This window comes from Tursiops truncatus, chromosome X, assembly GCF_011762595.2.
Source record: "Tursiops truncatus isolate mTurTru1 chromosome X, mTurTru1.mat.Y, whole genome shotgun sequence".
NCBI lineage: Eukaryota > Metazoa > Chordata > Mammalia > Artiodactyla > Delphinidae > Tursiops > Tursiops truncatus.
The window spans coordinates 127,892,632-127,914,403 of NC_047055.1; the positions used below are offsets into that span (position 1 = coordinate 127,892,632).

At 55.1% G+C, this 21,772-nt stretch overlaps 1 protein-coding gene across 8 annotated transcripts in view; it reads left to right on the forward strand.

The window, feature by feature from the left end:
- LOC101337115 (P2Y receptor family member 8) overlaps positions 1-20,990 on the forward strand; it is a 50,131-nt gene extending 29,141 nt beyond the window's left edge. For 3 of the 8 annotated variants that reach the window (XM_033849549.2, XM_019944770.3, XM_033849550.2), the window contains one exon: positions 16,058-20,990. In XM_033849549.2, coding sequence (XP_033705440.1) covers positions 16,085-17,146 — 1,062 coding nt within the window. In that variant the 5' untranslated portion in view covers positions 16,058-16,084 and the 3' untranslated portion in view covers positions 17,147-20,990. Of the gene's footprint in view, positions 1-11,694; positions 11,977-16,057 lie in introns of those variants that run through there. The other 5 variants (XM_073799661.1, XM_073799660.1, XM_073799662.1 and 2 more) reach the window with 5 other exon arrangements.
- Positions 20,991-21,772: the final 782 nt, after the last annotated feature.

Here is a 21,772-nt window from a genome sequence, read left to right on the forward strand (position 1 = left end):
GTACATGTTTCCATGTGGACATACGCTTTTATTTCTCTTGAGCTTCTACCTAGGAGGATAAGTGCTCGATCACATGGTAACTCTACATTTAACTAATTGAGGAACCACCAGACTGTTTTTACGAGGCAATTTGTAAAGAGTGAGGAGTTGAAGGGGACAGGATGAACTCTATCCTCGGTCCAAGTCCTCCGGCTTCCCACCTCATCTGGGGCCACCCTTCACACTAGGAATTGTTGGGCCACCCCTCACTCTAGCCTGGCTCTCAGACCCCAGACTTGTATTGAAATGCTGACCATAATAATCGATGTATTAAGTAGTTTGTCCCAGGAAGGACCACATAAATCTATGTGTGTGGGTGACCCCATCAATCTCAGAACGGTCCTTTGCCTTATCACCACCCGTTTCTTGGGTTGAGACATGTCCCCCCAAATTCACATCTGCCCACAGCCTCCAAACAGGACCTTACTTGGAAACAGGGTCTCTGCAGATGTGGTGCAGGGAAGGGTCTGAGATGAGGTCCTCCTGGAGGAGGGTGGCCCTACATCCAATGACAGGGTCCTTCTAAGACACAGAAGAGGAGAGAGACACAGACACAGAGGAGAAGCCCCGTGAAGACGGAGGCAGAGACGGGAGGGACGCGGCCACGAGCCCAGGGACGCCTGGAGCCCCCAGGAGCTGGAAGAGGCGGGAAGGAAGGACCCTCCCCTGGAGCCTCCGGAGGGAGCGCGGCCCTGGGGCACCTTGACCTCAGAGGTGTGGTCTCCAGGATGGGGGAGGACGGATGCTTTAAGTCCCCCGTTTGGAGTGTTTTATTCTGGAAGCCCCAGGACACGGACCCATATTGACAAGTTTCCACTCTCTCCATGGACACTGGGAATCCAGTCGCCAGCTCGCACTGTCTGCTATAAACTAGAACCCCTGCCTCCACCACTGATTTATCTATCTTTAACTTTCTGGCCCGGTAAGGAATCCCAGGCTCGTGGGCACTGCCACTCCCTGCCACCCGTGACTCAGGCTGGAATTAGCCCTTTCCTGAGCCTGAGTTGTCACCCTCGGGCCCTGCATCTCCTTCTGGGGTTGGTGACTCAGCTCTCCTATGGAAAGGTGGTACCCCACTGACCTCATCTCTTCCCCAGTAAACAGCTTCCAAGCTCCACCTGGTTTTCCGTTTACTCATTTCCAGACCTAACCCTTGCGGGGGGAGGGGTAGGTCAATGTCTGACCGTGCATCTCAAAACATGTGCGTTCATTTCGTTTATGAACCAGACACACGGGTGGTCAATCCTTCTACTAATTCTTAGCAAAGTGCAATGTCTTTCTTATGTTCCAGACGAAAACCAGAATTCAATTTGCAAGCCCTGAAATGTTCTTCTCAGGCCCCCACGGGTCATCTTGGACCCTCTCTGGAGGATGGGCTTCTTCCTTGGAGACCCTCACTCCAGGCCGTCTCTGATTCGCCGGGTGCCCTCGTAGGTTTTGGTGTGTGGTCTGCTCAGCCCGGGAGACCCCCACCTCTGACCTTCTCCACCTGTGCCTGGGGGCTTGGGGGCAGAGAACCCAAGTGGGAGGCGTGTCTGTGAAGTTTCTTGTGTGATGCAGCTGACTGTCCAAGAGGGCTTATTGTGGTGACTTCATTTAAAATATCCTTTTTGCAGGGGGGCACAAAGCACTTCCTAAAAAGTCGCCCTGACATGCATCGGTGTCTGTGCTTATCGCCATTTTAGGGGAGCTTTTCCACTTTACCAAGAGAGACGTTTCCACGGCATCTCCAGAGCAGGAAAAAGTATATGTCACACCTCGGGGTTCTGGTCACCAGGGGTCTGAATCGAGACACCAAGGATGGAGCCCCTCTTGGGGTTCAGGCAGGAGCGAGATGACAGCGGTACCTTGGTCCCTTCTCAAAGGTTCCTTAGATGGTTTTCTCCCTGGCACCTGGGCAGGTCACATTGATAGCAGTTGGATGAAAGGAATCACCGCGAATGATTAAACGGTTGCATGGCTAGCCAGTAACCTAGAGAAGGCATTTGAGTGACCACCTTTAAATAGAGGAGAGTATTAGTAAATCAAGGGTGTGCACCTCTCTCTCTGTAGGTCTGTCTCTATCTCTCTGACCCTCTGTCTCTACTGATCTGTTAAGCAAGTCTGTCCACGTTGTTCACACAGCTGGCGTTCCGGTTCACCCACGAAAGAAGCGCTTTTGAATCTCACAATACGTGCCACTTGCACACTCCTATTTCCCAGCAGGGCCCCAGCCAACACCCCCCAGGCCGGCTCATTTCTCTTCTTTACATCGGCACTTCACGTTCATTACCGCTTAATTAATGCATCCGCGTCAGGTTGCTTCCTGCCTCACAGAGGGAGGCTAACTGTGCAGGTGTGATTCAGCCCAGACGGCTGAGAGGTGCAGCTTGAAAATGGAAACAAAACAAACCAAAAACCCCATTGTCATGCAAAAGGAAAGCAGAGGCTTCTTGCTTTGGGCAGAATGTGGTCTCTGGCTACTTTGGTGTCGCCCAGAGCTCGGAGAGCGAGACACAGGAGGCCAAGAACACTGGAGCGTGCAGGAGGTGGATGAAAATCACCTGTGTGTAGACGGCCAGCGGCATGCAAATCACCTGTGATGGACTGTGTGCAGATTGTGTAATCAAAGGGAAAATAAACGGAGGGACGGAGATAAGAGCTCCGCTTGTGTGTTTGCGCTTAGCGGGGAGCGTCCTCGCCCTGCGGTCTGAGGGTTCTGCCGAGAGCACAGAGGGACAGATGCCCTATCTGTCCTCCGTCGCCCACAGCTGCCTCGTCTCTGCTGCTCCGTCCTCACTTTGAAGCTGGCAGAACCTAGCAACCCCTTAGGGGCGAAACAGCGGTAATGGGAGTCTTGTGGCTACAAAGACGGGGAATCTGGAGGGTGTGGAAGCTTGAAGGCATCAGGTCCCACTCAGGAAAGTGTGGTTCCCGCCTCCAAGTGAGCAGACGGCCACAGAGGATGCAAGCACCCTCTTATAACGCCCAGCGTGGAAGAGAGTTCCCATTTCAGATCCTCACTGGCGTGTGGTGGTGGTGTTTGCAGATCTTAGTCATTCTGATAGCTGCCAGATGGTATCTCGATCTCGTGGTGGTAATTTACAATTCCCTGAGAGGCGACCGACGGGGAGCATCCTTTCCTCTGCCTCGTTGCCATCTGTACATAGTCTCTGATGAAGTGGAGTCTTTGGCCCGTTTTTATATTGGGTTCTTTGTTTTTCTTATTGTTGATTTTTAAGAGCTCTTTGTATATTGTGGATTCCAGTCTTTTTTTTTTTTCAGATGTGTCTTTTGCAAATATGTTCTCCCAGTCTATGGCTTGTCTTCTTATTCTATTTACAGGGTCATTTGCAGAGCAGACTTTTTTTTAAAATGTTGACAAAGTCCAGCTTATCCGTGATTTCTTTCACGGATTGTGCCTTTGGTGTTGTATCTAAAAATATCTGATTGAAATATGCAATCAGATATTCAGATTGCCATGCCCAAGATCATGTAGGTTTCCTCCTGCATTACGTTGTAGAAGTGTTATAGTTTTGTGTTCTACATGTAGGTCTCTGGTCCATTTTGAGTTAATTACTGTGAAGTGAGCAAGGTCTGTGTCTAGATTCCTTTTTTTTTTTTTCCATGTGGATGTGAGTTGTTCCAACACCATCTGTTGAAGAGACTCTCTTCACTCCATTGTATTGCCTTTGCTTTTTTGTCAAAGATCAGTTGACCATATTTATGGTGTCTACTTCTGGACTCTCTATTGTGTTCCACTGATAAAGTTCTCTATTCTTTCACCAACACCACACTGCCTTAAAAAAAAAAATTACCTAGAATATTCCTAAAAGGTCATGATTCTCTTTTTTTAATTGAAGTATAGTTGATGTACAATATTATATGTTACAGGTGGACAATCTAGTGATTCACAATTTTTAAAGGCTATACTCCGTTTATAGTTATTATAAAATATTGGCTATATCCCCTGTGCTGTACAGTATATCCTTGCAACTTATTTTATTTTTTTTAATTTTTTTAAGGGGTTAGAGAAACTTTACTTCTCTCTGCTGCAGGAAAACCCACCATAGCTTATCTTTTTTTTTTTTTTTTGTCTTTTTCTATTTATTTATTTATATAGTTGCGGCACCTTCGCTGTGGTGTGAGGAATCTTTAGCTGAGGCATGCATGTGGGATCTAGTTCCCAGACCAGGGATCGAACCCGGGTCCCCTGCATTGGGAGTTCGGGGTCTTATCCACTGCGCCACCAGGGATGTCGCCACCACAGCTTATTTTATACATCGTAGTTTGTACCTTTTGCTCCCCCATCCCTGTATTGCCCCTCCCCGCTTCCCTCTCCCCCCATCTTGCTTCCTGTAGCATTAGAGTAAGTTTTGAAGTCAGGCAGTGTCAGTCCTTCAATTTTGTTCTTCTCCTTCCATCGTGTGTTTCCTATTCTGGGTTTTTTGCCTCTCCCTATAGACTCCAGAGAATCATTTGGTCTAAATCCACCTCTTGTAACGAGGTGTTAGGATGGCAGGTGTCTCTGCGGTGCCCCAAACAAGCCCCTTAAGGCAAGGCTTACAGCCCCAGTTGGGGAGACAGTCAGGTTCGGGTGGGTGAGTGAGCCCAGGGACATCTCAGATACAATTGCTTTACAAGAGTGTGGGATTTTACGTTGTGTTTTCTTGGATCCCACCATGCATTTGCTCGGTAGACACGGAGCCTCTGCAAAGAGCAGACATACTGACAATCCCTGTGTGTGACGGCACACGAGGACTAGTGACAGTACAGCCTGGGGCACAGCAAATAACAAATGCCCACAGCCTGGGGAGCAGGGCGAAACACCCACAGAGCATTCCAGCGCGGAAAGTGGCAGAGAGGAACTCCATGTAAGCTCGAAGTGGGAACGTTGGGACAGGTGATAGGGACAGCATGCAGGTGAAAACTCCTACCTGTGTGGGTGCATGCACATACACGTGTGTGGGTGTCATGTACACCGAGGCGTGTCTGCAAGGATGCGACACAGCAAACATACCCCAGTGGTCACCTCTGGGCGGGGGGAGCAGGGAGGGGCCTCGTCCTGCAGGGGAAAAGCATGAGGTCAGACACAAATACTGCTGTTTCTTTTTATTCCTTGACCCGGAGCAAATATGTGCTGCTCTATAATTGGAATGTCTAAACGCTTAAGCAATGTTGTGCCTCTTTGGAGCCTGGAAGCTCAGTAGAACCTACCTCTGCCTCTTCTTGGGCTGTGGGAACTCAGGAAGCTGCATAGAAGAGACAGCCTTGACCCTGGTCTTGTTGGGACGAGTTGGGGTCCAGTGGGGAAGGACCAACAGGAATGCAAAGGGAGCCCTGTACAGGGGAAGGTGCAGGGTGGGAGGCTTCTGGTATGTACCTCAAAGGCATCTTGTCCTCAACCTCCTCCCTGCCCCTCTGCTTCTCCAGCTCCTGCCCTCTCTGGTCAAGCTTCTCTCTTGGTCTGTAATTTCTCTGCAGTCTCTCTAGTTCTTGGGATTTCTCTCCCCAAAAGACAGAGAGGTAGAGATATATATATAGAGAGAGATCATAGATAGATGATAGATACATGATTCATAGATAGATAGATAAATGATAGATACATGATAGATAAGCAGATAGATGGATAAATAGATGATAGATAGATAGATAGATATAGTAGACAGGTGATAAATGAAGGGATGGATAGATAGACAGGAGAGAGATGATAGGTTGATAGATGCTTAGATGATAGATGGATAGCTGGAGGGATCATAGGTCAATGATAGGTAAATAGACAGATACATAGATACATAGATACATAGGTACGTAGGTACGTAGATAGATGGATAGAGAGTCTCTCATGCAAGTCAGCGTTTCTCAGCCTCAGCACTACTGACATCGGGGCTGGATGACTCTCTGATGTGGGGCGTCCTGGGCATTGCGGGGTGTGAAGCAGCATCCCTGGTCTCCACCCACCAGGTGCCAGGAGCTCCCCCTCTCTCAGCTGTGACAACCAGAAATGTCCCCAGACATTGCTGAGTGTCCCCTGGCGGGGATGACAATGTTGACTGGGTGAGAACCCCTGGGGTCCGTCCACTATCTCTGCCCCCCTCAGGACTCCTCATATATCGAGATGACCTGTCAACCAAGACTCTTGCTCCAACAAGTTTCAGTGTGTGAATGGGGACCACGGGACCATGTCTTACTGGCCATGCCAGTAAGTTGGCCCAAAGCTGAATTCTCCTTGAAGCCAATGTGACTCTGCCTACAAACATACACCTGTACCCCTGTCCCCACCAGGGCTGGACGGGATGCTGTGTCTGGGTCCTGGGGGGTGTCCCCCAGCCCTGTGGGTCTCTGGAATAAGGGGTGCTGGGGGGAAGCTCACCCACTGTGGGCAGGAGACCTGACCAGGAGAGCCTGGAGTATTTCTTTAGTCCTCGGGCGCAGCTCCACGCTGGCTGGAGCTTCCATTCATCCTGGGCTTCAGCAAAGCTCATTTATATGCCCTCCCCCTGAGAGTGTTGGCCAAAAAAGGGGGAGAGGTCACATCAATATATGTTGATGTTGCTTGCCATGAAGTTTTTACATCTTTCGCTATTTCTATCCCTCCTCCCCGCTAGCGATGTCACCCCTGAGGCTGTCGGCTGTCGGCTGTGTCTTCGTGTCTCTCTGTTTCCTACGATCTCATCCTTTCAGGCTCCATCTTTTCTTTGAGATCCCTCCCTCTCTTTTATTTTGCAGGATCATTGCTTTGGCTTTCTGAAGTCTGTCAGCTCAATCCTTTCTCTTTTCCCTTGTGCATTTTTCTCCTGGGGCTGCTGGGGGGCTTCAACAACACAGATTCAGCGTCTCTCCTTTCCGGAGACCTGAAGTCTGAAGTCAAGGCGTCTGCAGGGTTGGTTCCTCCTGGAAGCTGTCGGGGAGACTCTATTCCACGCCTCTCTCCCAACTTCTGGTGTTTCCTGGCCACCCTTGGCATTTCTTGGATTACAGAAACATCACCTCCGTCTCTGCATCCATTGCCACCTGGCTGTCTCCCTCCTTCTGTGTGTTTGTGTCCAAATGTCCCCTTAGGGACACCGGTCATAGTGGACTCAGGTCCCACCCTGCTCCGGTGAGATCTCAGCTAAATCTAACTAATTACATCTGCAAAGACCCTCCTTGGAACTAAAGTCACACGCTGACCTACAGGGAGTTAGGACTTCAACCTATGAACTTGGGGGGAGACGGAGTTCACCCACGACAAACCCAGAGTTTCCTATGTCTTCCGTGAGTTGCCCATGGTCGACCAGAAAACCCAATGCCGCTTCCTCTGCCGGGCAGCTCCAGAAGCATCAGCCAGGTCCTGGGGTCGCTGGCAAGAAGGGGGTCTTCCACACGAGGCTGGTGGTGAGGGCGCACAGCCTCCTGGCGTCCCGACCCTTGAGGGAACGGCCAGACTTCCTGGGCGTGATGGTTAGATTCCAGACCAGCCTTGTGTTCCCTCCACCTCTGCAGCATGGGTGCCCGGGGTGGGCGGAGGGGGTCTTCTCTCCAAAAACCAAGGCCTCAGCCTTGGTGCTGGAGGGGATGTGGCTAAAACTGGAACCCTCACCCTGGGATGCACTGAGGTCAAAGAGCGCTTACAAATAATCTCCCTGATGCCTGAAGTTGGCTGAGTGGGGGTCTGCAAAAAACATCTCCACGTCCTGGCCTCCAGAGCCTATGAGTGTGATTTGTTTGGAAACAGGGTCTTTGCAGATGTGATGAAATGTAGGATCTGCAATGAGCTTCTCCTGGAATTGGGGTGGCCCTGCATCCCACGACAGGGTCCTTCCACAAGTGTGTCAGGCAGTCGGTGACCCTGAGCTATTCTTTAAAAGCCTACTGATTAGTACTGATTATTGGCACCTACGTAAGGATTCTGGAAAGACAAGTGCATCAAATGTCATGATCAAATTCCAGGAGAAACTCCCCTGTTATGAGCTGAGCTGTTTATCGGGCTCTTGCCCAGTGGGAGGGTGTGGTGAATTGAATGGTGTCCCCCAAGATGCATGACCACCCAGAACCTCGGGAAGGGGTATTATTTGGAAACAGGGTCTTTGCAGATGTGATGAAGTGAAGGGTCTGAGATGAGGTCCTCCTGGAGGAGGGTGGCCCTAAATCCAATGACAGGTCCTTCTAAGAGACAGAAGAGGAGAGACCCAGACACAGAGCAGAAGACCCAGGAAGACAGAGGCAGAGACGGGAGGGATGTGGCCACAAGCCCAGGGACGCCTGGAGCCCCCAGAAGCTGGAAGAGGCGGGAAGGATCCTCCCCTGGAGCCTCTGGAGGGAGTGCGGCCCTGGGACACCTTGAGCTCAGACGTCTGGTCCCCAGGATGGGGGAGGGTGGATGCCTGTTATTGCAAAGCCCCCAGCTTGTGGTCATTTGTTAGGACAACCCAGGACACCCCCCAGTTACTGACCTAGTTAATATTTATGGGCACACCCCAGTTTATGACATGCTTCACCATCACTGGGTCACTTGGTACCCTGGCCACCCTCAGAGGATGAGTCTATATCCCCGATGTGACACACGAGGACACTTGAGCGTTTGGGTGGGGAGACCCCACGCCACTCGTTTTCCCAGCACTTCCCACATCGCTCAGCTGTTAGTGCAGCGTGGCTCCGTCATCCTGAGTCTGTTGAACAAAATCTGTGGGGTGGGAGCTGTCCCGGGTACGAGAGGAACCAGTGGTCCCTGCAGCGATCAGCCGGGCAGGGCTGCTCAGCCCATGTGCATCTCAGGAGTGAATATTCTACGTACCACGAGGCACCAACCATTTGGAGGCTCCGACATCACCCGCTCTCTGAAGCAGAGGCCCTTGAACGCTTCGGGGCTGAGGCTCCCGTGGTAGAGCACCACAACCCCAAGAAACCCAGAAGGAAGGCCGGTCCACGCTGCACAGGGTCCAGACCCTCCAGTCCCCGCCACTGTGAGTTTAGCCCCAGCACTCGGGAAACACTGGCTGTGATGGTTGAACGGATATGGGGGGGCGGTCCCCAAACGGCACTCATCCCTTTGACTCAGGGGTGCTTTTCACCTCCCCACCTGAGTAAGACCCACCTCAACAGAGATGGAAGGACCACTGTACTCAGCATCTCCAAACTTCACATCGGGAGTGGTCCCAGGCGGGGTGTGACCGATAAGCACTTTGGTTCACAACAAACAAAAAGTGGAAACCCAAGTGTCCATGGATGGAAGGATGGATGGATGGGTGGGTGGGTGGATGGATGGATGGATGGATGGATGGATGGATGGATGGGTGGGTGGATGGATGGGTGGGTGGGTGGGTGGGTGGATGGGTGGGTGGGTGGATGGGTGGATGGATGGATGGATGGATGGATGGATGGATGGATGGGTGGGTGGATGGATGGGTGGGTGGGTGGATGGATGGGTGGATGGATGGGTGGGTGGGTGGATGGATGGATGGATGGATGGATGGATGGATGGGTGGGTGGATGGATGGGTGGATGGATGGATGGGTGGATGGATGGGTGGGTGGATGGGTGGATGGATGGATGGACGGGTGGATGGATGGATGGATAAACAGCATGGGGTCCGTCCACACAGTAGAATATGACTCAGCCATGAAAAGGAGTGAAGCTCTGACACAGGCTGCCACGTGGATGGACCTTGAACACACGATGCTCAGTGAGAGAAGCAGACACAGAAGGACACACAGTGTGTGATTCCGTTGGTAGGAAACGTCCAGAACAGGCAAATCCACAGACACAGAAGACAGATTAAGGGCTGGGGGAGGGAGATAGGGAGAGACTCTTAATGGGGACGGGGTCTCCTTTCGGGATAATAAACACTTTCTAGAAACAGATAGAGGCGATGGTCCCAAAACGTTGTGAATGTGCTCCGTGCCACCGAATGGTCCACTTTAAACATGGTCACTCGTACGACACATGAATTTGAACTTAATTTGTAAACCTGTATCCATGTGTGCTGGGGCAGGGGAGTGTGGGGTGATGGCCGTGGTGTGCAAGGTTTCTTTTCGAGACAATGAAAATGTTCTGGGATCACGTGATGGGGGTGGGTGCACATCTGCAAATCTATGAAAAACTGCTGCAGTGTGCATTTTTAAAAAAAATTTATTTTATTTACTTATTTTTGGCTGTGTTGGGTCTTCCTTGCTGCGCGCGGGCTTTCTCTAGTTGCGGCGAGCGGGGGCTACTCTTTGTTGCCGTGCGCGGGCTTCTCATTGCGGTGGCTTCTCTTGTTGCGGAGCACAGGCTCTAGGCGCGCGGGCTCAGTAGTTGTGGCTCGCGGGCTCTAGAGCGCAGGCTCGGTAGTTGTGGCGCACGGGCTTAGTTGCCCTGCAGCATGTGGGATCTTCCTGGACCGCGGCTTGAACCCATGTTCCCTGCGTTGGCAGGCGGGTTCTTAACCACTGCGCCACCAGGGAAGCCCTGAAGTGCCCATTGTAAACGGGGGAACTTGATGATCTATAACTTACAGCTCAATAAGACTATTAAGAAAAAAGAGACCAAGACGGGGGGCGGGGGGCCTGCAGGGGGGATGCACGGGAGCCCTGGACACCTGAGACGCAGCTGAGTCTGTGTCTCAGAACTGCCTGCGGTTTCCTGCAGAGAACAAGCCAGAACTTCCCACCCGCCGCCTCCAGGCCGCCTGCTTCGGGCAGCCCTGTGTCCGGTGCCTTTTGCAAGAGCCACCTCTGCTCGCCCAGCGCCTGGGGAGCGTCTGGCGGCCACCAGTGGCTGTTCGTTGCTCGTTTCACAAAATTTCCATCCTGTCACCGCCCAGACCTCCTCCAGGTCCAAACCACAAACGCCGTGGGTTTCAGAGAAGCCGGCATCTGTTAGAGGTGATTTCTTTATTAATCAGCCGCGATCTCTGCAGCCGGCGGCAGGCTGGGCTTCCGGAGCCCCAAGGGGGCTGCCTGCCCTCCCCTGAGATGGTACAGGTGAAAGCACGGGGAGCCCACGGCGGGGGGAAGGCAGCAGCTACAGGGCTGCAGAGGGTGGCCGGAGCCTCCTGACATCCACATGGGTTTTCTGCAACCCATGCAGGGCAGCCGCGTGTTATGCAAATTCACACTCTTTTGAAGCTCCCACCTGGAGCTTAGGACAGATCAAAACCCCTGGGGGGTGGGGGTGGCATTCATAACTGTTTGAGCAGAAATGGAAAAAGGCCTCCCAAATGCCGCCCCGCCCTCGGAATTCCACTCGAGGGGGATGGGTTCTCTGTCTGAAGCTCTGTCCCTCATCGATCTTCTCAGACCACCCCCCCCATCCCCCGGGGACACACAGCAGCCTCCCAGGTCACACACACCCCCACCCCCCCACCCCCGTCTTCTGTAAATTATCGGCATCTCTCCCTTCCATGGGTCCCGCTGCAGCACCCACGGGGATCCCAAGAAGTACGGCTCCCTTTTCCTCCTGAAGCCGAGGATGGATGGAGGTGGGTGGCTGTGAGGAGGGGCCCGTACCCACCCCCCGCAATGACCATAGGATGGCACCTGGCCGTGAGCCAGCAGAGCAGAACTCTTTCCACTCAAAGCGAAACCCGGGCCATTTTTAAGTGGGTTTGCGGAAGCTCGCTGTGCACACGCGCACCACAGGTGGCACGGCTCCTGCAGAGGAAGAAAGACCAGGGCAGGAAGGCTTGAAAGGGGAGTTGCAGTCAGATCAGCGTCGAAGGCTGGGTCCTGGCCTCGCCGGTGGCTCAAGGACCACGTTTCCCGCTAACAGACATCCAGGGATGGACGCCCCTGTGACCATGTCGGGACAAGTCAGACTGCAGTGCGGATGGGAGCCGTGGGTGTCTTAGGGTCCTGTGCCCGGCTGAACCCCACGCCCTGATTTCAGGAGCCCCGGCATCGTACACACTCGCGGTCAAATGCAGAAGGGACAGCCTCGGCCAACGGCAAAATAGCAACGCGGTCATCCCCGGCGGGATCTCGAGAAGAGAAGTAAGAGGTACGGTGAGAAACACAGACCTCGAAACCCCAGGCCGATGGCAGAGTTTCCTCTCGTGGGGTGTACGCTGGGCTCCAGGGAAAGACCCCCAGGCTGGCTAAGACCCGGCCAACTTTTACACAAGTGCTGTTTGCACAAGCTTGCAGCTCCGGTTTCCAAGTCCCAAACCCTCGGGGGCAAAGGGCTTCTCCAGGTGACCCCAGCCAGAAGGAAACTCTGGATTCAAGTGGAGCGAGTCAAAACCCAGGTGAACCCATCAGGGAGACCTAAGAGCCAGATGCGGGGTCCTGTGAGGTGCGGTGCAGGGAATACACACCTGTGGCCACCGCCGTGTCACCACCACAGCTCGCATGCAGCCACGGGCTGAGGCCATCAGCATAACGTCTGTCTGGCTCAGTTCGGGCAGCTATCACAGAATATTGCAGACGGGGCAGCTTAAACAACAGACATTTACTTCTCCTAGTCCCGGAGGCCGGATGTCTGGGATCGAGGTGCCAACGGGGTCACGTTGTGGTGAGGACCTCTTCCTGGCTTGCAGACGGCCCCTTACAGGAACGTGGCATCCTGGGCAGATCCTCAGCACAACAGCACACCTAACGGTCCCTTACAGCATCCTTAAGCCACGTCCTTGACCCCCACCAGCTGTCCCCACCCCGTGGACTCCAGGTCAGGTCGCCCAACTTGAGTGCCATCTTTGAAAGTGAGAAAACGCACACGCCGCGCTTCTCTTTCTTCCTTTTGTGTTTGTTTGTGTGTTTTGTTGGGGTGTTTTTGTTGCTGGTTTTCCTACTTTAAGTGTTAAAGCTCTTTTGTCCGGCATTCGAAGAAAGAGAAATCCGGTGTCCTCCAGGTCGATAGGGCAGCAAAGCCGTCACCCAGACTTTGAAAACCAGCAGAAGTGAACAGTGCGCCGCCTTTGGTTTGCATTTACATAAGAAATTAGAAAGAAAGTGAAACGGGGACCCGCTGTGCCCAGAAGGCGGGGTGTAGGCAGCCCCAGGGATCCCTTGTCCCCGCCGGGCCCGGGCCCTCCCTCTCTGCGGGTCTGAGGGGCCGGCAGTCAGGAGTGGGGTGTGCGGACAGCTGGGTGGACTTCTCTGTCACGGGGCGGGGGCAGATCAGCGGGAAAAACAGAAGTTCAGGAGTGCGAGGCTCAGGTGCCAGCAGCTCAGAGCCCACTGGCTCCGGAGGGCATCCAGGGCATCTGCCCGCACCTCAGTTATGCCCATATTTGCAGGAGGGACCTGGCGTGTTGGGACCTGGCATCGGCATGGCTGCCCGGCCGGGCTCTGGGGCTCTGGCTCCAGACTCTGCTCCGTGAGCTCTGAAGGGCAGGCTTGGTGCTCCCCAGCGGCTCCAGGCAAAGAACAGGGGCTTTCACGCCATGAACGTGGGCAGGAGACCCAGCCACTTGTTCCCAGCTGGTTTTGGATTTAACGTTTCTGAGAAAGCGCGGCCTGAGGACGCGGTGGGAGGTGCCGCCGTGGGCAGGGACCTCGCACCTCTGTTATCCCCAGCGCTCTATGGAAGGGTCTGGAAATGCAAACCCACTGTCTCTTAACAGGAGGGTCAGCATAAAAGTAACGAGCATCTCGTCATGGTCCCCCAGCCCCAGGAGGGCCCTCAGGACCATTGGCTCTGTATCGTCAGGGTTCTCCGGAGGAACAGAAACCAAAGGATGGAGAGCTATAGAAGCATGTATCTATACACGTGTATATTCAATTGCATGTACATGTATGTGCACACATGTACTACCGCACAGATGTGTGTGCATATCTATACATAGACATCCTGTGACGTGCATACACACGCACACACACACCCTACGGCATATATACCCTGTTGCATTTAGATACATATTTATGTCTACATATATACACATACTTGTGCAATTGAATATACACACACATGCATGCATGGATATGCCATAGGATATATATCTGTGTGTGTACACACACACACACACACACACACACACACACACACACACATATATTGGGTTGGCCAAAAAGTTTGTTTCGGTTTTCCCATAAGACCGTACAGAAAAACCCGAGCGAACTTTTTGGCCAACCCACTGTATGCAGGCAATAGGGTGTGTACGTGTATATACACGTGTGTGTACATGCAATATGACGTATATGCGACCAGACACGTGTGTATACACACACACACGTATATACACACCCACACATACAGCTATATGCAAGAGGATATATATATACATAAGTGTACAGGTGTATACACACACACAAGCCTACATTTGCACATATACGTCCCTACAAATGTAAAATACAATATATACAGAAAGATATTTATCTCAAGGAATTGGCTCACACTGGTTGTGGGGCTGGTGAGTCTGAAATCCGCAGGGCAGGGGGCGGGGCTAGAGACCCAGGCACCAGCTGACCCTGCTGTCTGGACTCAGAATTCCTTCTTCTCTGGGAAACCTCAGCGTCTGCTCCTAAGACCGTGACCTGATGGGCAGTTTCCCCCACTCCTGTAACACATATTCCGATCGCATCCTCCTTTGCCCACAAAGAGCCCGTCCTATGCTTGGGAAAAGCCCTGGGAGCTCACGGGGGGGGTCAAGACAAGAACAAAGATGCCACACACCTGCCCGACAGCCGTTCCGTCTTCCCCATGGTTTGCAGGGAATGGGCTGCCAGCCGCACGAGGTACCTGGGCCTCTCCATGGGCTCCTGTATTGCTGTGCACTTCCCAGGAGGCAAGGAGGCCGCTGGGGTTCCAAAACCACGTCCGGCGGGGATGGCGGGGACGTGGCACCTGGAAGCAGGTGCTTGCAAGACAGACACCGCTCCCTTCAACCGTGGTCCCTGGATCCCTCGGCTGGGAGCAGCCCGGGGGAGGTTCCTCTGTGGGATCATTGGGGAGGAGCGGAGGATGCTCTGTGTGGTCTGGGGGGGAACCCCCAGGACCCCCCATCAGGGCCGGAGCCGGGCAGGGGATCCACTCCCCTTTGCAGTTTGGGAACGTGTCACCAGCACACCTCTGAGCCCCTTTTCTATCTTCATGTCCTGCTGGTGCTACCGGTGATGTCACAATAAGAGGATTACTGTGACATCGCCGGGGAGGGAGGGAGGGAGGGAAGACATGGGGATGATGTCTCAGGGGCCCCAACATCCACCACCACCCCCGCCCCAAAGGAGCAGCCACAACGGGTGCTCTGGGATTGGGGTCCCGAACTTGGAAGGGAGTGGAGCTGCGGTGTTGGGGTGATGAGCGGTTATGGGCCAAAGGCAGGAGGCCAGGCGCAGGGTGACAGTTACTATCCTGCTGGGACCACGACGCCAGCAGCACAGCACACCCGTGTGGTCGGGGAGGGCAGACTGCGATACCGAGCACAGCCCTGGGGTGGGGGAACCCTGACTTCACTGTGTGCCAGTGAAGAAATCGGGGCTCAGAGCATCCGAGGGAAGCTACTTTGCAGGTTGGAAACAGAGTCATTCCCTTGGTAACTTTGTAACCTTGTACCTCAGCCTCACCGCCCTGCATCCTCATGGCCCCAGCATTGAAGCCTCCGCACCGTGCCTCACAGCACGCTCCCCATGCTTCCAAGTCACAGGAAGGAAGCAAGTTGCCAGGGGAGGGGCAGGAGTGCAGTGACCCAGGTGCAGCTGGGCCGTGGGCAGTTACAGGAAGAGTCCTGTGTCCTCTGGCCCCAGCAGACTTGAGCCCACACCTGCTGCCTGCAGGGACAGGACACGGGGTCTCCACGTCCCGGTGTGGGGTCTCTTTCCCCCACCACCACCCGGTGCAGGATGGGGGGGGCAGGTTTGTGACCCCCATGCTGGGTCAGGAGCCTGGCAGCCGGTGGTGGGTGTTTTCATATGGTTCCTTGTAGCTTTTGTGGGTGATGCAGCCCTTGAGGATTTAGCATCTATTGGGTCTGGGATACAGGTGGAGGGCGGGAAGAGGGACCAGAAGGGAGGGAGGGCCAGCAGAGGAGGAACCGGGAGCTGCCCGCCCCCCGGGCGCCGGAGACCCTCGCATCTCTCCGTCCCTGTGCGGGCAGACCCCGTCGTCCGCCCCTCTCACCCCTGGCGCCCCTTTTCTCTTCCAGATCGGCCCCCCGACCCCCGGCTCCAGGATGGACATGAACGTGACGCGTCCGGACAACGCCACCCTCCTGATGCTGCGGGACCCGGCCATCGCGGTGGTCCTGCCGGTGGTGTACTCGCTGGTGGCCCTGATAAGTATCCCTGGCAACTTGTTCTCCCTGTGGGTGCTGTGCCGCCACATCGGACCCAAGACACCCTCGGTCATTTTCATGATCAACCTGAGCGTCACGGACCTGATGCTGGCCTGCGTGCTGCCCTTCCAGATCTACTACCACTGCAACGGCAACCACTGGGTGTTCGGCGAGCTGCTGTGCAACGTGGTGACCGTGGCCTTCTACGCGAACATGTACTCCTCCATCCTCACCATGACCTGCATCAGCGTGGACCGCTTCCTGGGCGTCGTGTACCCGCTGGCCTCCGCCCGCTGGCGCTGCCGCCGCTACGCCGTGGCTGCCTGCGCCGGCACGTGGCTCCTCCTTCTGGCCGCCCTGTCGCCGCTGGCCCGCACGGACCTCACCTACGCCGTGGAGGTGCTGGGCATCGTCACGTGCTTCGACGTGCTCAAGTCCAGCATGCTGCCCAGCGTGGCCATGTGGGCGGTGTTCCTCCTCACCCTGTTCGTCGTGCTCTTCCTCGTTCCCTTCGTGGTCACCGTGGCCTGCTACACGGCCACCATCCTCACGCTGCTGCGCTCGGCCGACCGCCACGGGGAGGCCCGGAGGTCCCGCGCCGTGTGCCTGGCGGCCGTGGTGCTTCTGGCCTTCGTCACCTGCTTCGCGCCCAACAACTTCGTGCTGCTGGTGCACGTGGTCAGCCGGCTCTTCTTCGGCCGCAGCTACTACCACGTGTACAAGCTCACGCTCTGCCTCAGCTGCCTCAACAACTGCCTGGACCCCTTCGTCTACTACTTCGCGTCCCGCGAGTTCCAGCTCCACATGCGGCACTACTTGGGCTACAGGCTCCTGCCCACCGGCAGCCCCGAGGGGCACCTCGAGAGCCTCGCCTCCGGACGCACGCTGTCCGTGCGCTCCGTGGAGGGGCTGGACGCCGCCGGCCGGCCCAGCGTCAAGCGGCAGGAGAGCGTCTTCTGAGCCGGGCGCCCCTCGGGGGCGGGAGCGGGGCAGCCGGGAGAGGGCGGCGCGGTCCTTCCCCCGCCCTGCGACAATCCACCCGCGGTCCCTCCGGGCACTGGGATTTGGCCACGTGCCCGTGGACAGGCCACCTCGGGACCCGTGCTCTGGGGGCCCATGGGGCCCTGCGACATCACCTGTTTCCCCCGACATCACCTGGTTCCCCCCGTCCCCCGGAGCCAAACAAACACGGGGGCTCCCCGGCGGGGATCAGGTTCTCCTTAAATATCCCCAAGCCACAGCCCCCAGACCGGAAGGTCGTCCGTCCCGGAGGTGTGGACCGAGGGTCTCTGGGCGGATGACAAGTTTCTGAGTGTTCGCAGCTACAGCTGCACCTCCCTGACCCGCCTAGGGGTTCAGCTTGCCTCAGGGGGCCCCTCCGGCCCGTTCTCTGGCTCTGCCTTCGAGCTGAGAACCCCGGGCCATGGCAAGTCGTCCTGGGGGTCTGGGAGGCTCCTGGCCTGACCCGTGGGATCCTTGGAGGACCAGGGGAGAGCACTGACCACACGAGCCCGTAGCAGGTCTGCTCAGCACCTGGGACACACCTGTGCCAGCCCCACTACCTGGGCTGCTTTGGGAAGATAAGGGGCCCAGTCCCCGGACTGCCCAGGATGCTGAACCAGCAGGTTCCCGGGAGGCCGGGATTTGCCTGCAAGAACAAACATTGGGGTGCTCTGCACATCACGAGGGATGCACAGGACTCAGCTCAGGGCTCTCTTGGGAAAGGAAAACAGCCCTGCAGCCTATAAGGTGAGACCTTGGAGGGGCTGGCAGGCGGGGGCTCAGGGACCTCCAGGGTGGCTTGGCTGTGGGGCAGGTGACGTCCCCTCCGTGGGTCAGAGATGCGGATGGGGGTTGGGAGCTGATGTTCTGGAAGCACCTGGTCACATTGGAAGAGAAGCAGACATATGTACGCCGGGGTGAACGGTGTCTCGCCCAAGTCCATGTCCGCTAGGAACCGCAAAGTGTGACCTATGGGATCAGGGTGGCCCTACATCCAACGACAGGGTCCTTCTAAGGGGCAGAAGAGGAGAGACCCAGACACACAGGAGAAGAACCGGGAAGACAGAGGCAGAGACGGGAGGGACGCGGCCACAAGCCCAGGGAAGCCCGGAGCCCCCAGAAGCTGGAAGAGGCGGGAAGGACCCTCCCCTGGAGCCTCTGGAGGGGGCGCGGCCCTGGGACGCCCTGACCTCAGACGTCTGGTCTCCAGGATGGGGGAAGATGCAGGTCTGTCCGGGGTTTTAGCCTGCAGTTTACGGGAACTTGTTATGGCTGCCCTCAGACGTGTGGTCTCCGGGCTGGGGGAGGGTGCAGTCCGTCCGGGGTTTTAGCCTGCAGTTTATGGGAATTTGTCACGGCTGCCCCAGGAGACACACACACTCTGAAATTCTGAGCCTGAGCCTCTGGCTTCTGCTTCGGTGGCTGCAGGAGGGCCCATGCCTGGTGCTGGCTCCCAGGGTGGGACCTGCTTTGTGGAATCCAGTCCCTCGGCTTGGAGGTGCAGGCTGGAGGGCCCCTTCACCGTCCTCCGCCCCAGGCCACGCAGCTGGGGCATCTCCACAGAGGACGGTGTCCGAGCCAGTGTCTGTGTTTACAGGGAGCCGAGAGCCACCCTCGGGAGCCTCAGAGGGACAACCGGACGTGCCCCTGGGGAAGGACTTGAGCCCATGGGTGCAAGGGACGAGAAAAGGGCACGTGTCCGGGACCTGGATGGTCCGTGCATGGCGTGCTGTCCCCCCGCTCTTCCCCACTGTCCCAAAGGCGAACCCTAGAAAGCCAGGTCAAGGGAGCAACAGTCTGGGGGCGGAAACCCTGAGCCGGAGAGACAGTGGCACCCACGTCTGGGCGTGGGCCTCCAGCATCTGATGCTACAAAAGTGTGAAAAACCTCAAACCACCCTCACAGGACGTTTTTCTGCTGCTTTGTGATTAAGCGTCACAGTTCGAATTCAGAGGAAGCCAGTCTAGGTAGTAATACCCTCCCCCAGTGGCTGTCACGTCCCTCCAGCCTTTGGGTCCCAGAGGGCTGTGCGAGCCCTTATTTGGTTGGCGGCCATTCAGCCATCCAGGGCTGTCGACCCCATGACTTCTGCCTTCTAGGGGCCCCCAGTTCCACCGAAGTTCAGGAGGTCCGACAGGGTCTTTCGAATTGCTGGGAATTTCCATCCAGAACTTCAGGTGACCGTCAGCCTGTCCGAGAGGTCCGTCAGATCACCTGAAATCCCAGGGCGGGATTTGCCCCTCTTTCGGCCTTTTAATAATGGGGTGTGTGTGTGTGTGTGTGTGTGTGTGTGTTCTCCCCACACACTCCTTCAATCTGTTGCCCTCTTAAGCCTCCTGTAAAAGGATAACACATTCGCATGTACATAGACATGAGAAAAAAACAAGATGTGGTTCTGTGATTCACCTCTTGGGAGGGTGTGGGAGGAAAAACGCAGAGACCCATATCCCTGACTTCTCCCCGTGTGCTGGGCGGACAGGTTTCTCCCTCGGACTCCTGAGACCCCTGCCTGACCAAGACCCTCCCATCTCACGGCCGAGCCGTCCCATGACCCTCCCACCAGGCTCCCTGGAATTTCAAGGATGGCAGAATCATGGTGTTCTGGGCTCCTGGCGTGAACCGGGCCAGCAGAACACGAACGGGGCACGGGTGGAACCCAGGATTGGTTGGGGGGGATGATGGGGCTTTGGCCTTGTTAAAGGAGACCCTAAAATGCTGAAGGTGTAAATGAAAACAGTCCTGGGCGGAGTGCGACGATGGTTGATGCTTGCTCTAAAATATGACAGCAGATACAAGCACGCACATATATACACGCGTGCACACCCATATATGCACACGTCACACACGTGTACACGTGCATGCGCCCACGTCTCTGTGTGTGCACGCGCGTGTGTGCATTTGTGCCCGCGTATTTGGGGACTGGACGAACGAAAACTGCCAGAACGCTGATAGCTCATAATGCTTGAGCCTGGGTGAAGGGAACACGGGGTTTCATTATGTCATTCTCTTTACTTGAGCCTGTTTTAAAATATCCATGCTCAAAACAGGTGGTTTGTTGGAAACTCTCGCACGGAGACGTTGATTTATTTTTTCTTCCAGCGTCTGATCTGTCTTTGGAAACCTATACGGTTCTGTAATGCCAATGAGATTCCTTAGTGCTGTTAACATACCTCTAGGGTAGGAGTGGATGTAAATAAACGTGCAGGGCGGGTTCCTAAGTGGGATGAGATTACTGCTGTGGGACTCACCGATAAAGGCCACAACGGTGGACCGGAGCTGGTGAGTTAGCCAGCAGGGAGTCGAACCCAGCGCCTGCCTCAGAGTCCCATCCCACACCCGTGGGGACCCAGCTTTGGCTGGTAACCCCTGCCGGACATCCCTGGCTAAATCCCTAGTTTACAGTGTGTCCCGTGCCAACCACCGTTCCTTTCTTGCCTTCCTTGTCCCCTTGTTGATTTTGTCTGTCACCAAGACCTTCCTACAGCGTAAGTCAAAACCATCAAGACATCCGTCAGTCTGCTCCCCTCCTTGTCCACAATCCTGAGAAGATGGAAGCTGGAACATCTAAGGAAAATGAGAGGATCGCAGACTGAATCCCAGAAGAGCACGGGGAACACGGGCGAGATTCCAACCCCGATCCCTCCTCGGAAAACGACCGATGTCGGTTCTTCGTTATGGCGGGGATGTCGGGGGTTAACGTGACGGGGAAGGATGGGGGAGGTGGCTGAGGAGCCCCAGTACTACACTGACAAGCGCCCTGTACACCTCGAACTTCCTCAGAATAAACCGTCTATTTTTGTAAGCAAGATGTTCGGCTTGTGCAGTGAACGGAATGGGAGCCTTCGGGGCTGGTTCTGGAGATGCGGGGGGAATTGACCCCATCGGACAGTGATCCTTCATTAAGTGGTTTTCCAGTTTGCCTTTGCAATACCTTCTCTGATGTCTTCATCCAGATAAAACTCAGTGACACCAGCATCGGCAGAGGAGAACCAGTAAGGGGGCCTCAAGCTCGGCTGGAGGGCGGGCAGTTTGACACCTTTTCTGCTGTGCAATTTGAAAACAAGTATTTATGCCTCCACCCTGACCTTTCGAGCTAAACATTCATTGTCACTGTCCGGGGAAAGATGATTCGGTGATAAAGATGCTTCCTGACTGGTTGAACTTGTACATTTCCTTGAAATGCCTAGAATTAGAAAGAAGAAGAAGAAAAAGAAGAATGATTTCTAACTCCAGACATTGGAGGGAAACGTAAAGTTCAACCAATCAGGAAATGACTCCCCCCAAATGGGTAAAGTTTGGGGCAAGGTGAGTCCACACGGTGAATCAGAACTCACTGTGGAGGGGCTTCCTGGTGGGTGGTCAGCCTCTGATGGGTTAACCAAGAGGGGGTTAGGGTGGAGACCTGGGGGGCTTGGTGCACAGGAACCTGGTTTGCACGACCATCTGATGCCTTGTGCTGGATCACCCAGCACAGAAGGTTAAGGGGGAAAAAATAGGACATTACGATGCTATCAAAACATACATTAGGGGGCTTCCCTGGTGGCTCAGTGGTTGAGAATCTGCCTGCCAATGCAGGGGAGGCGG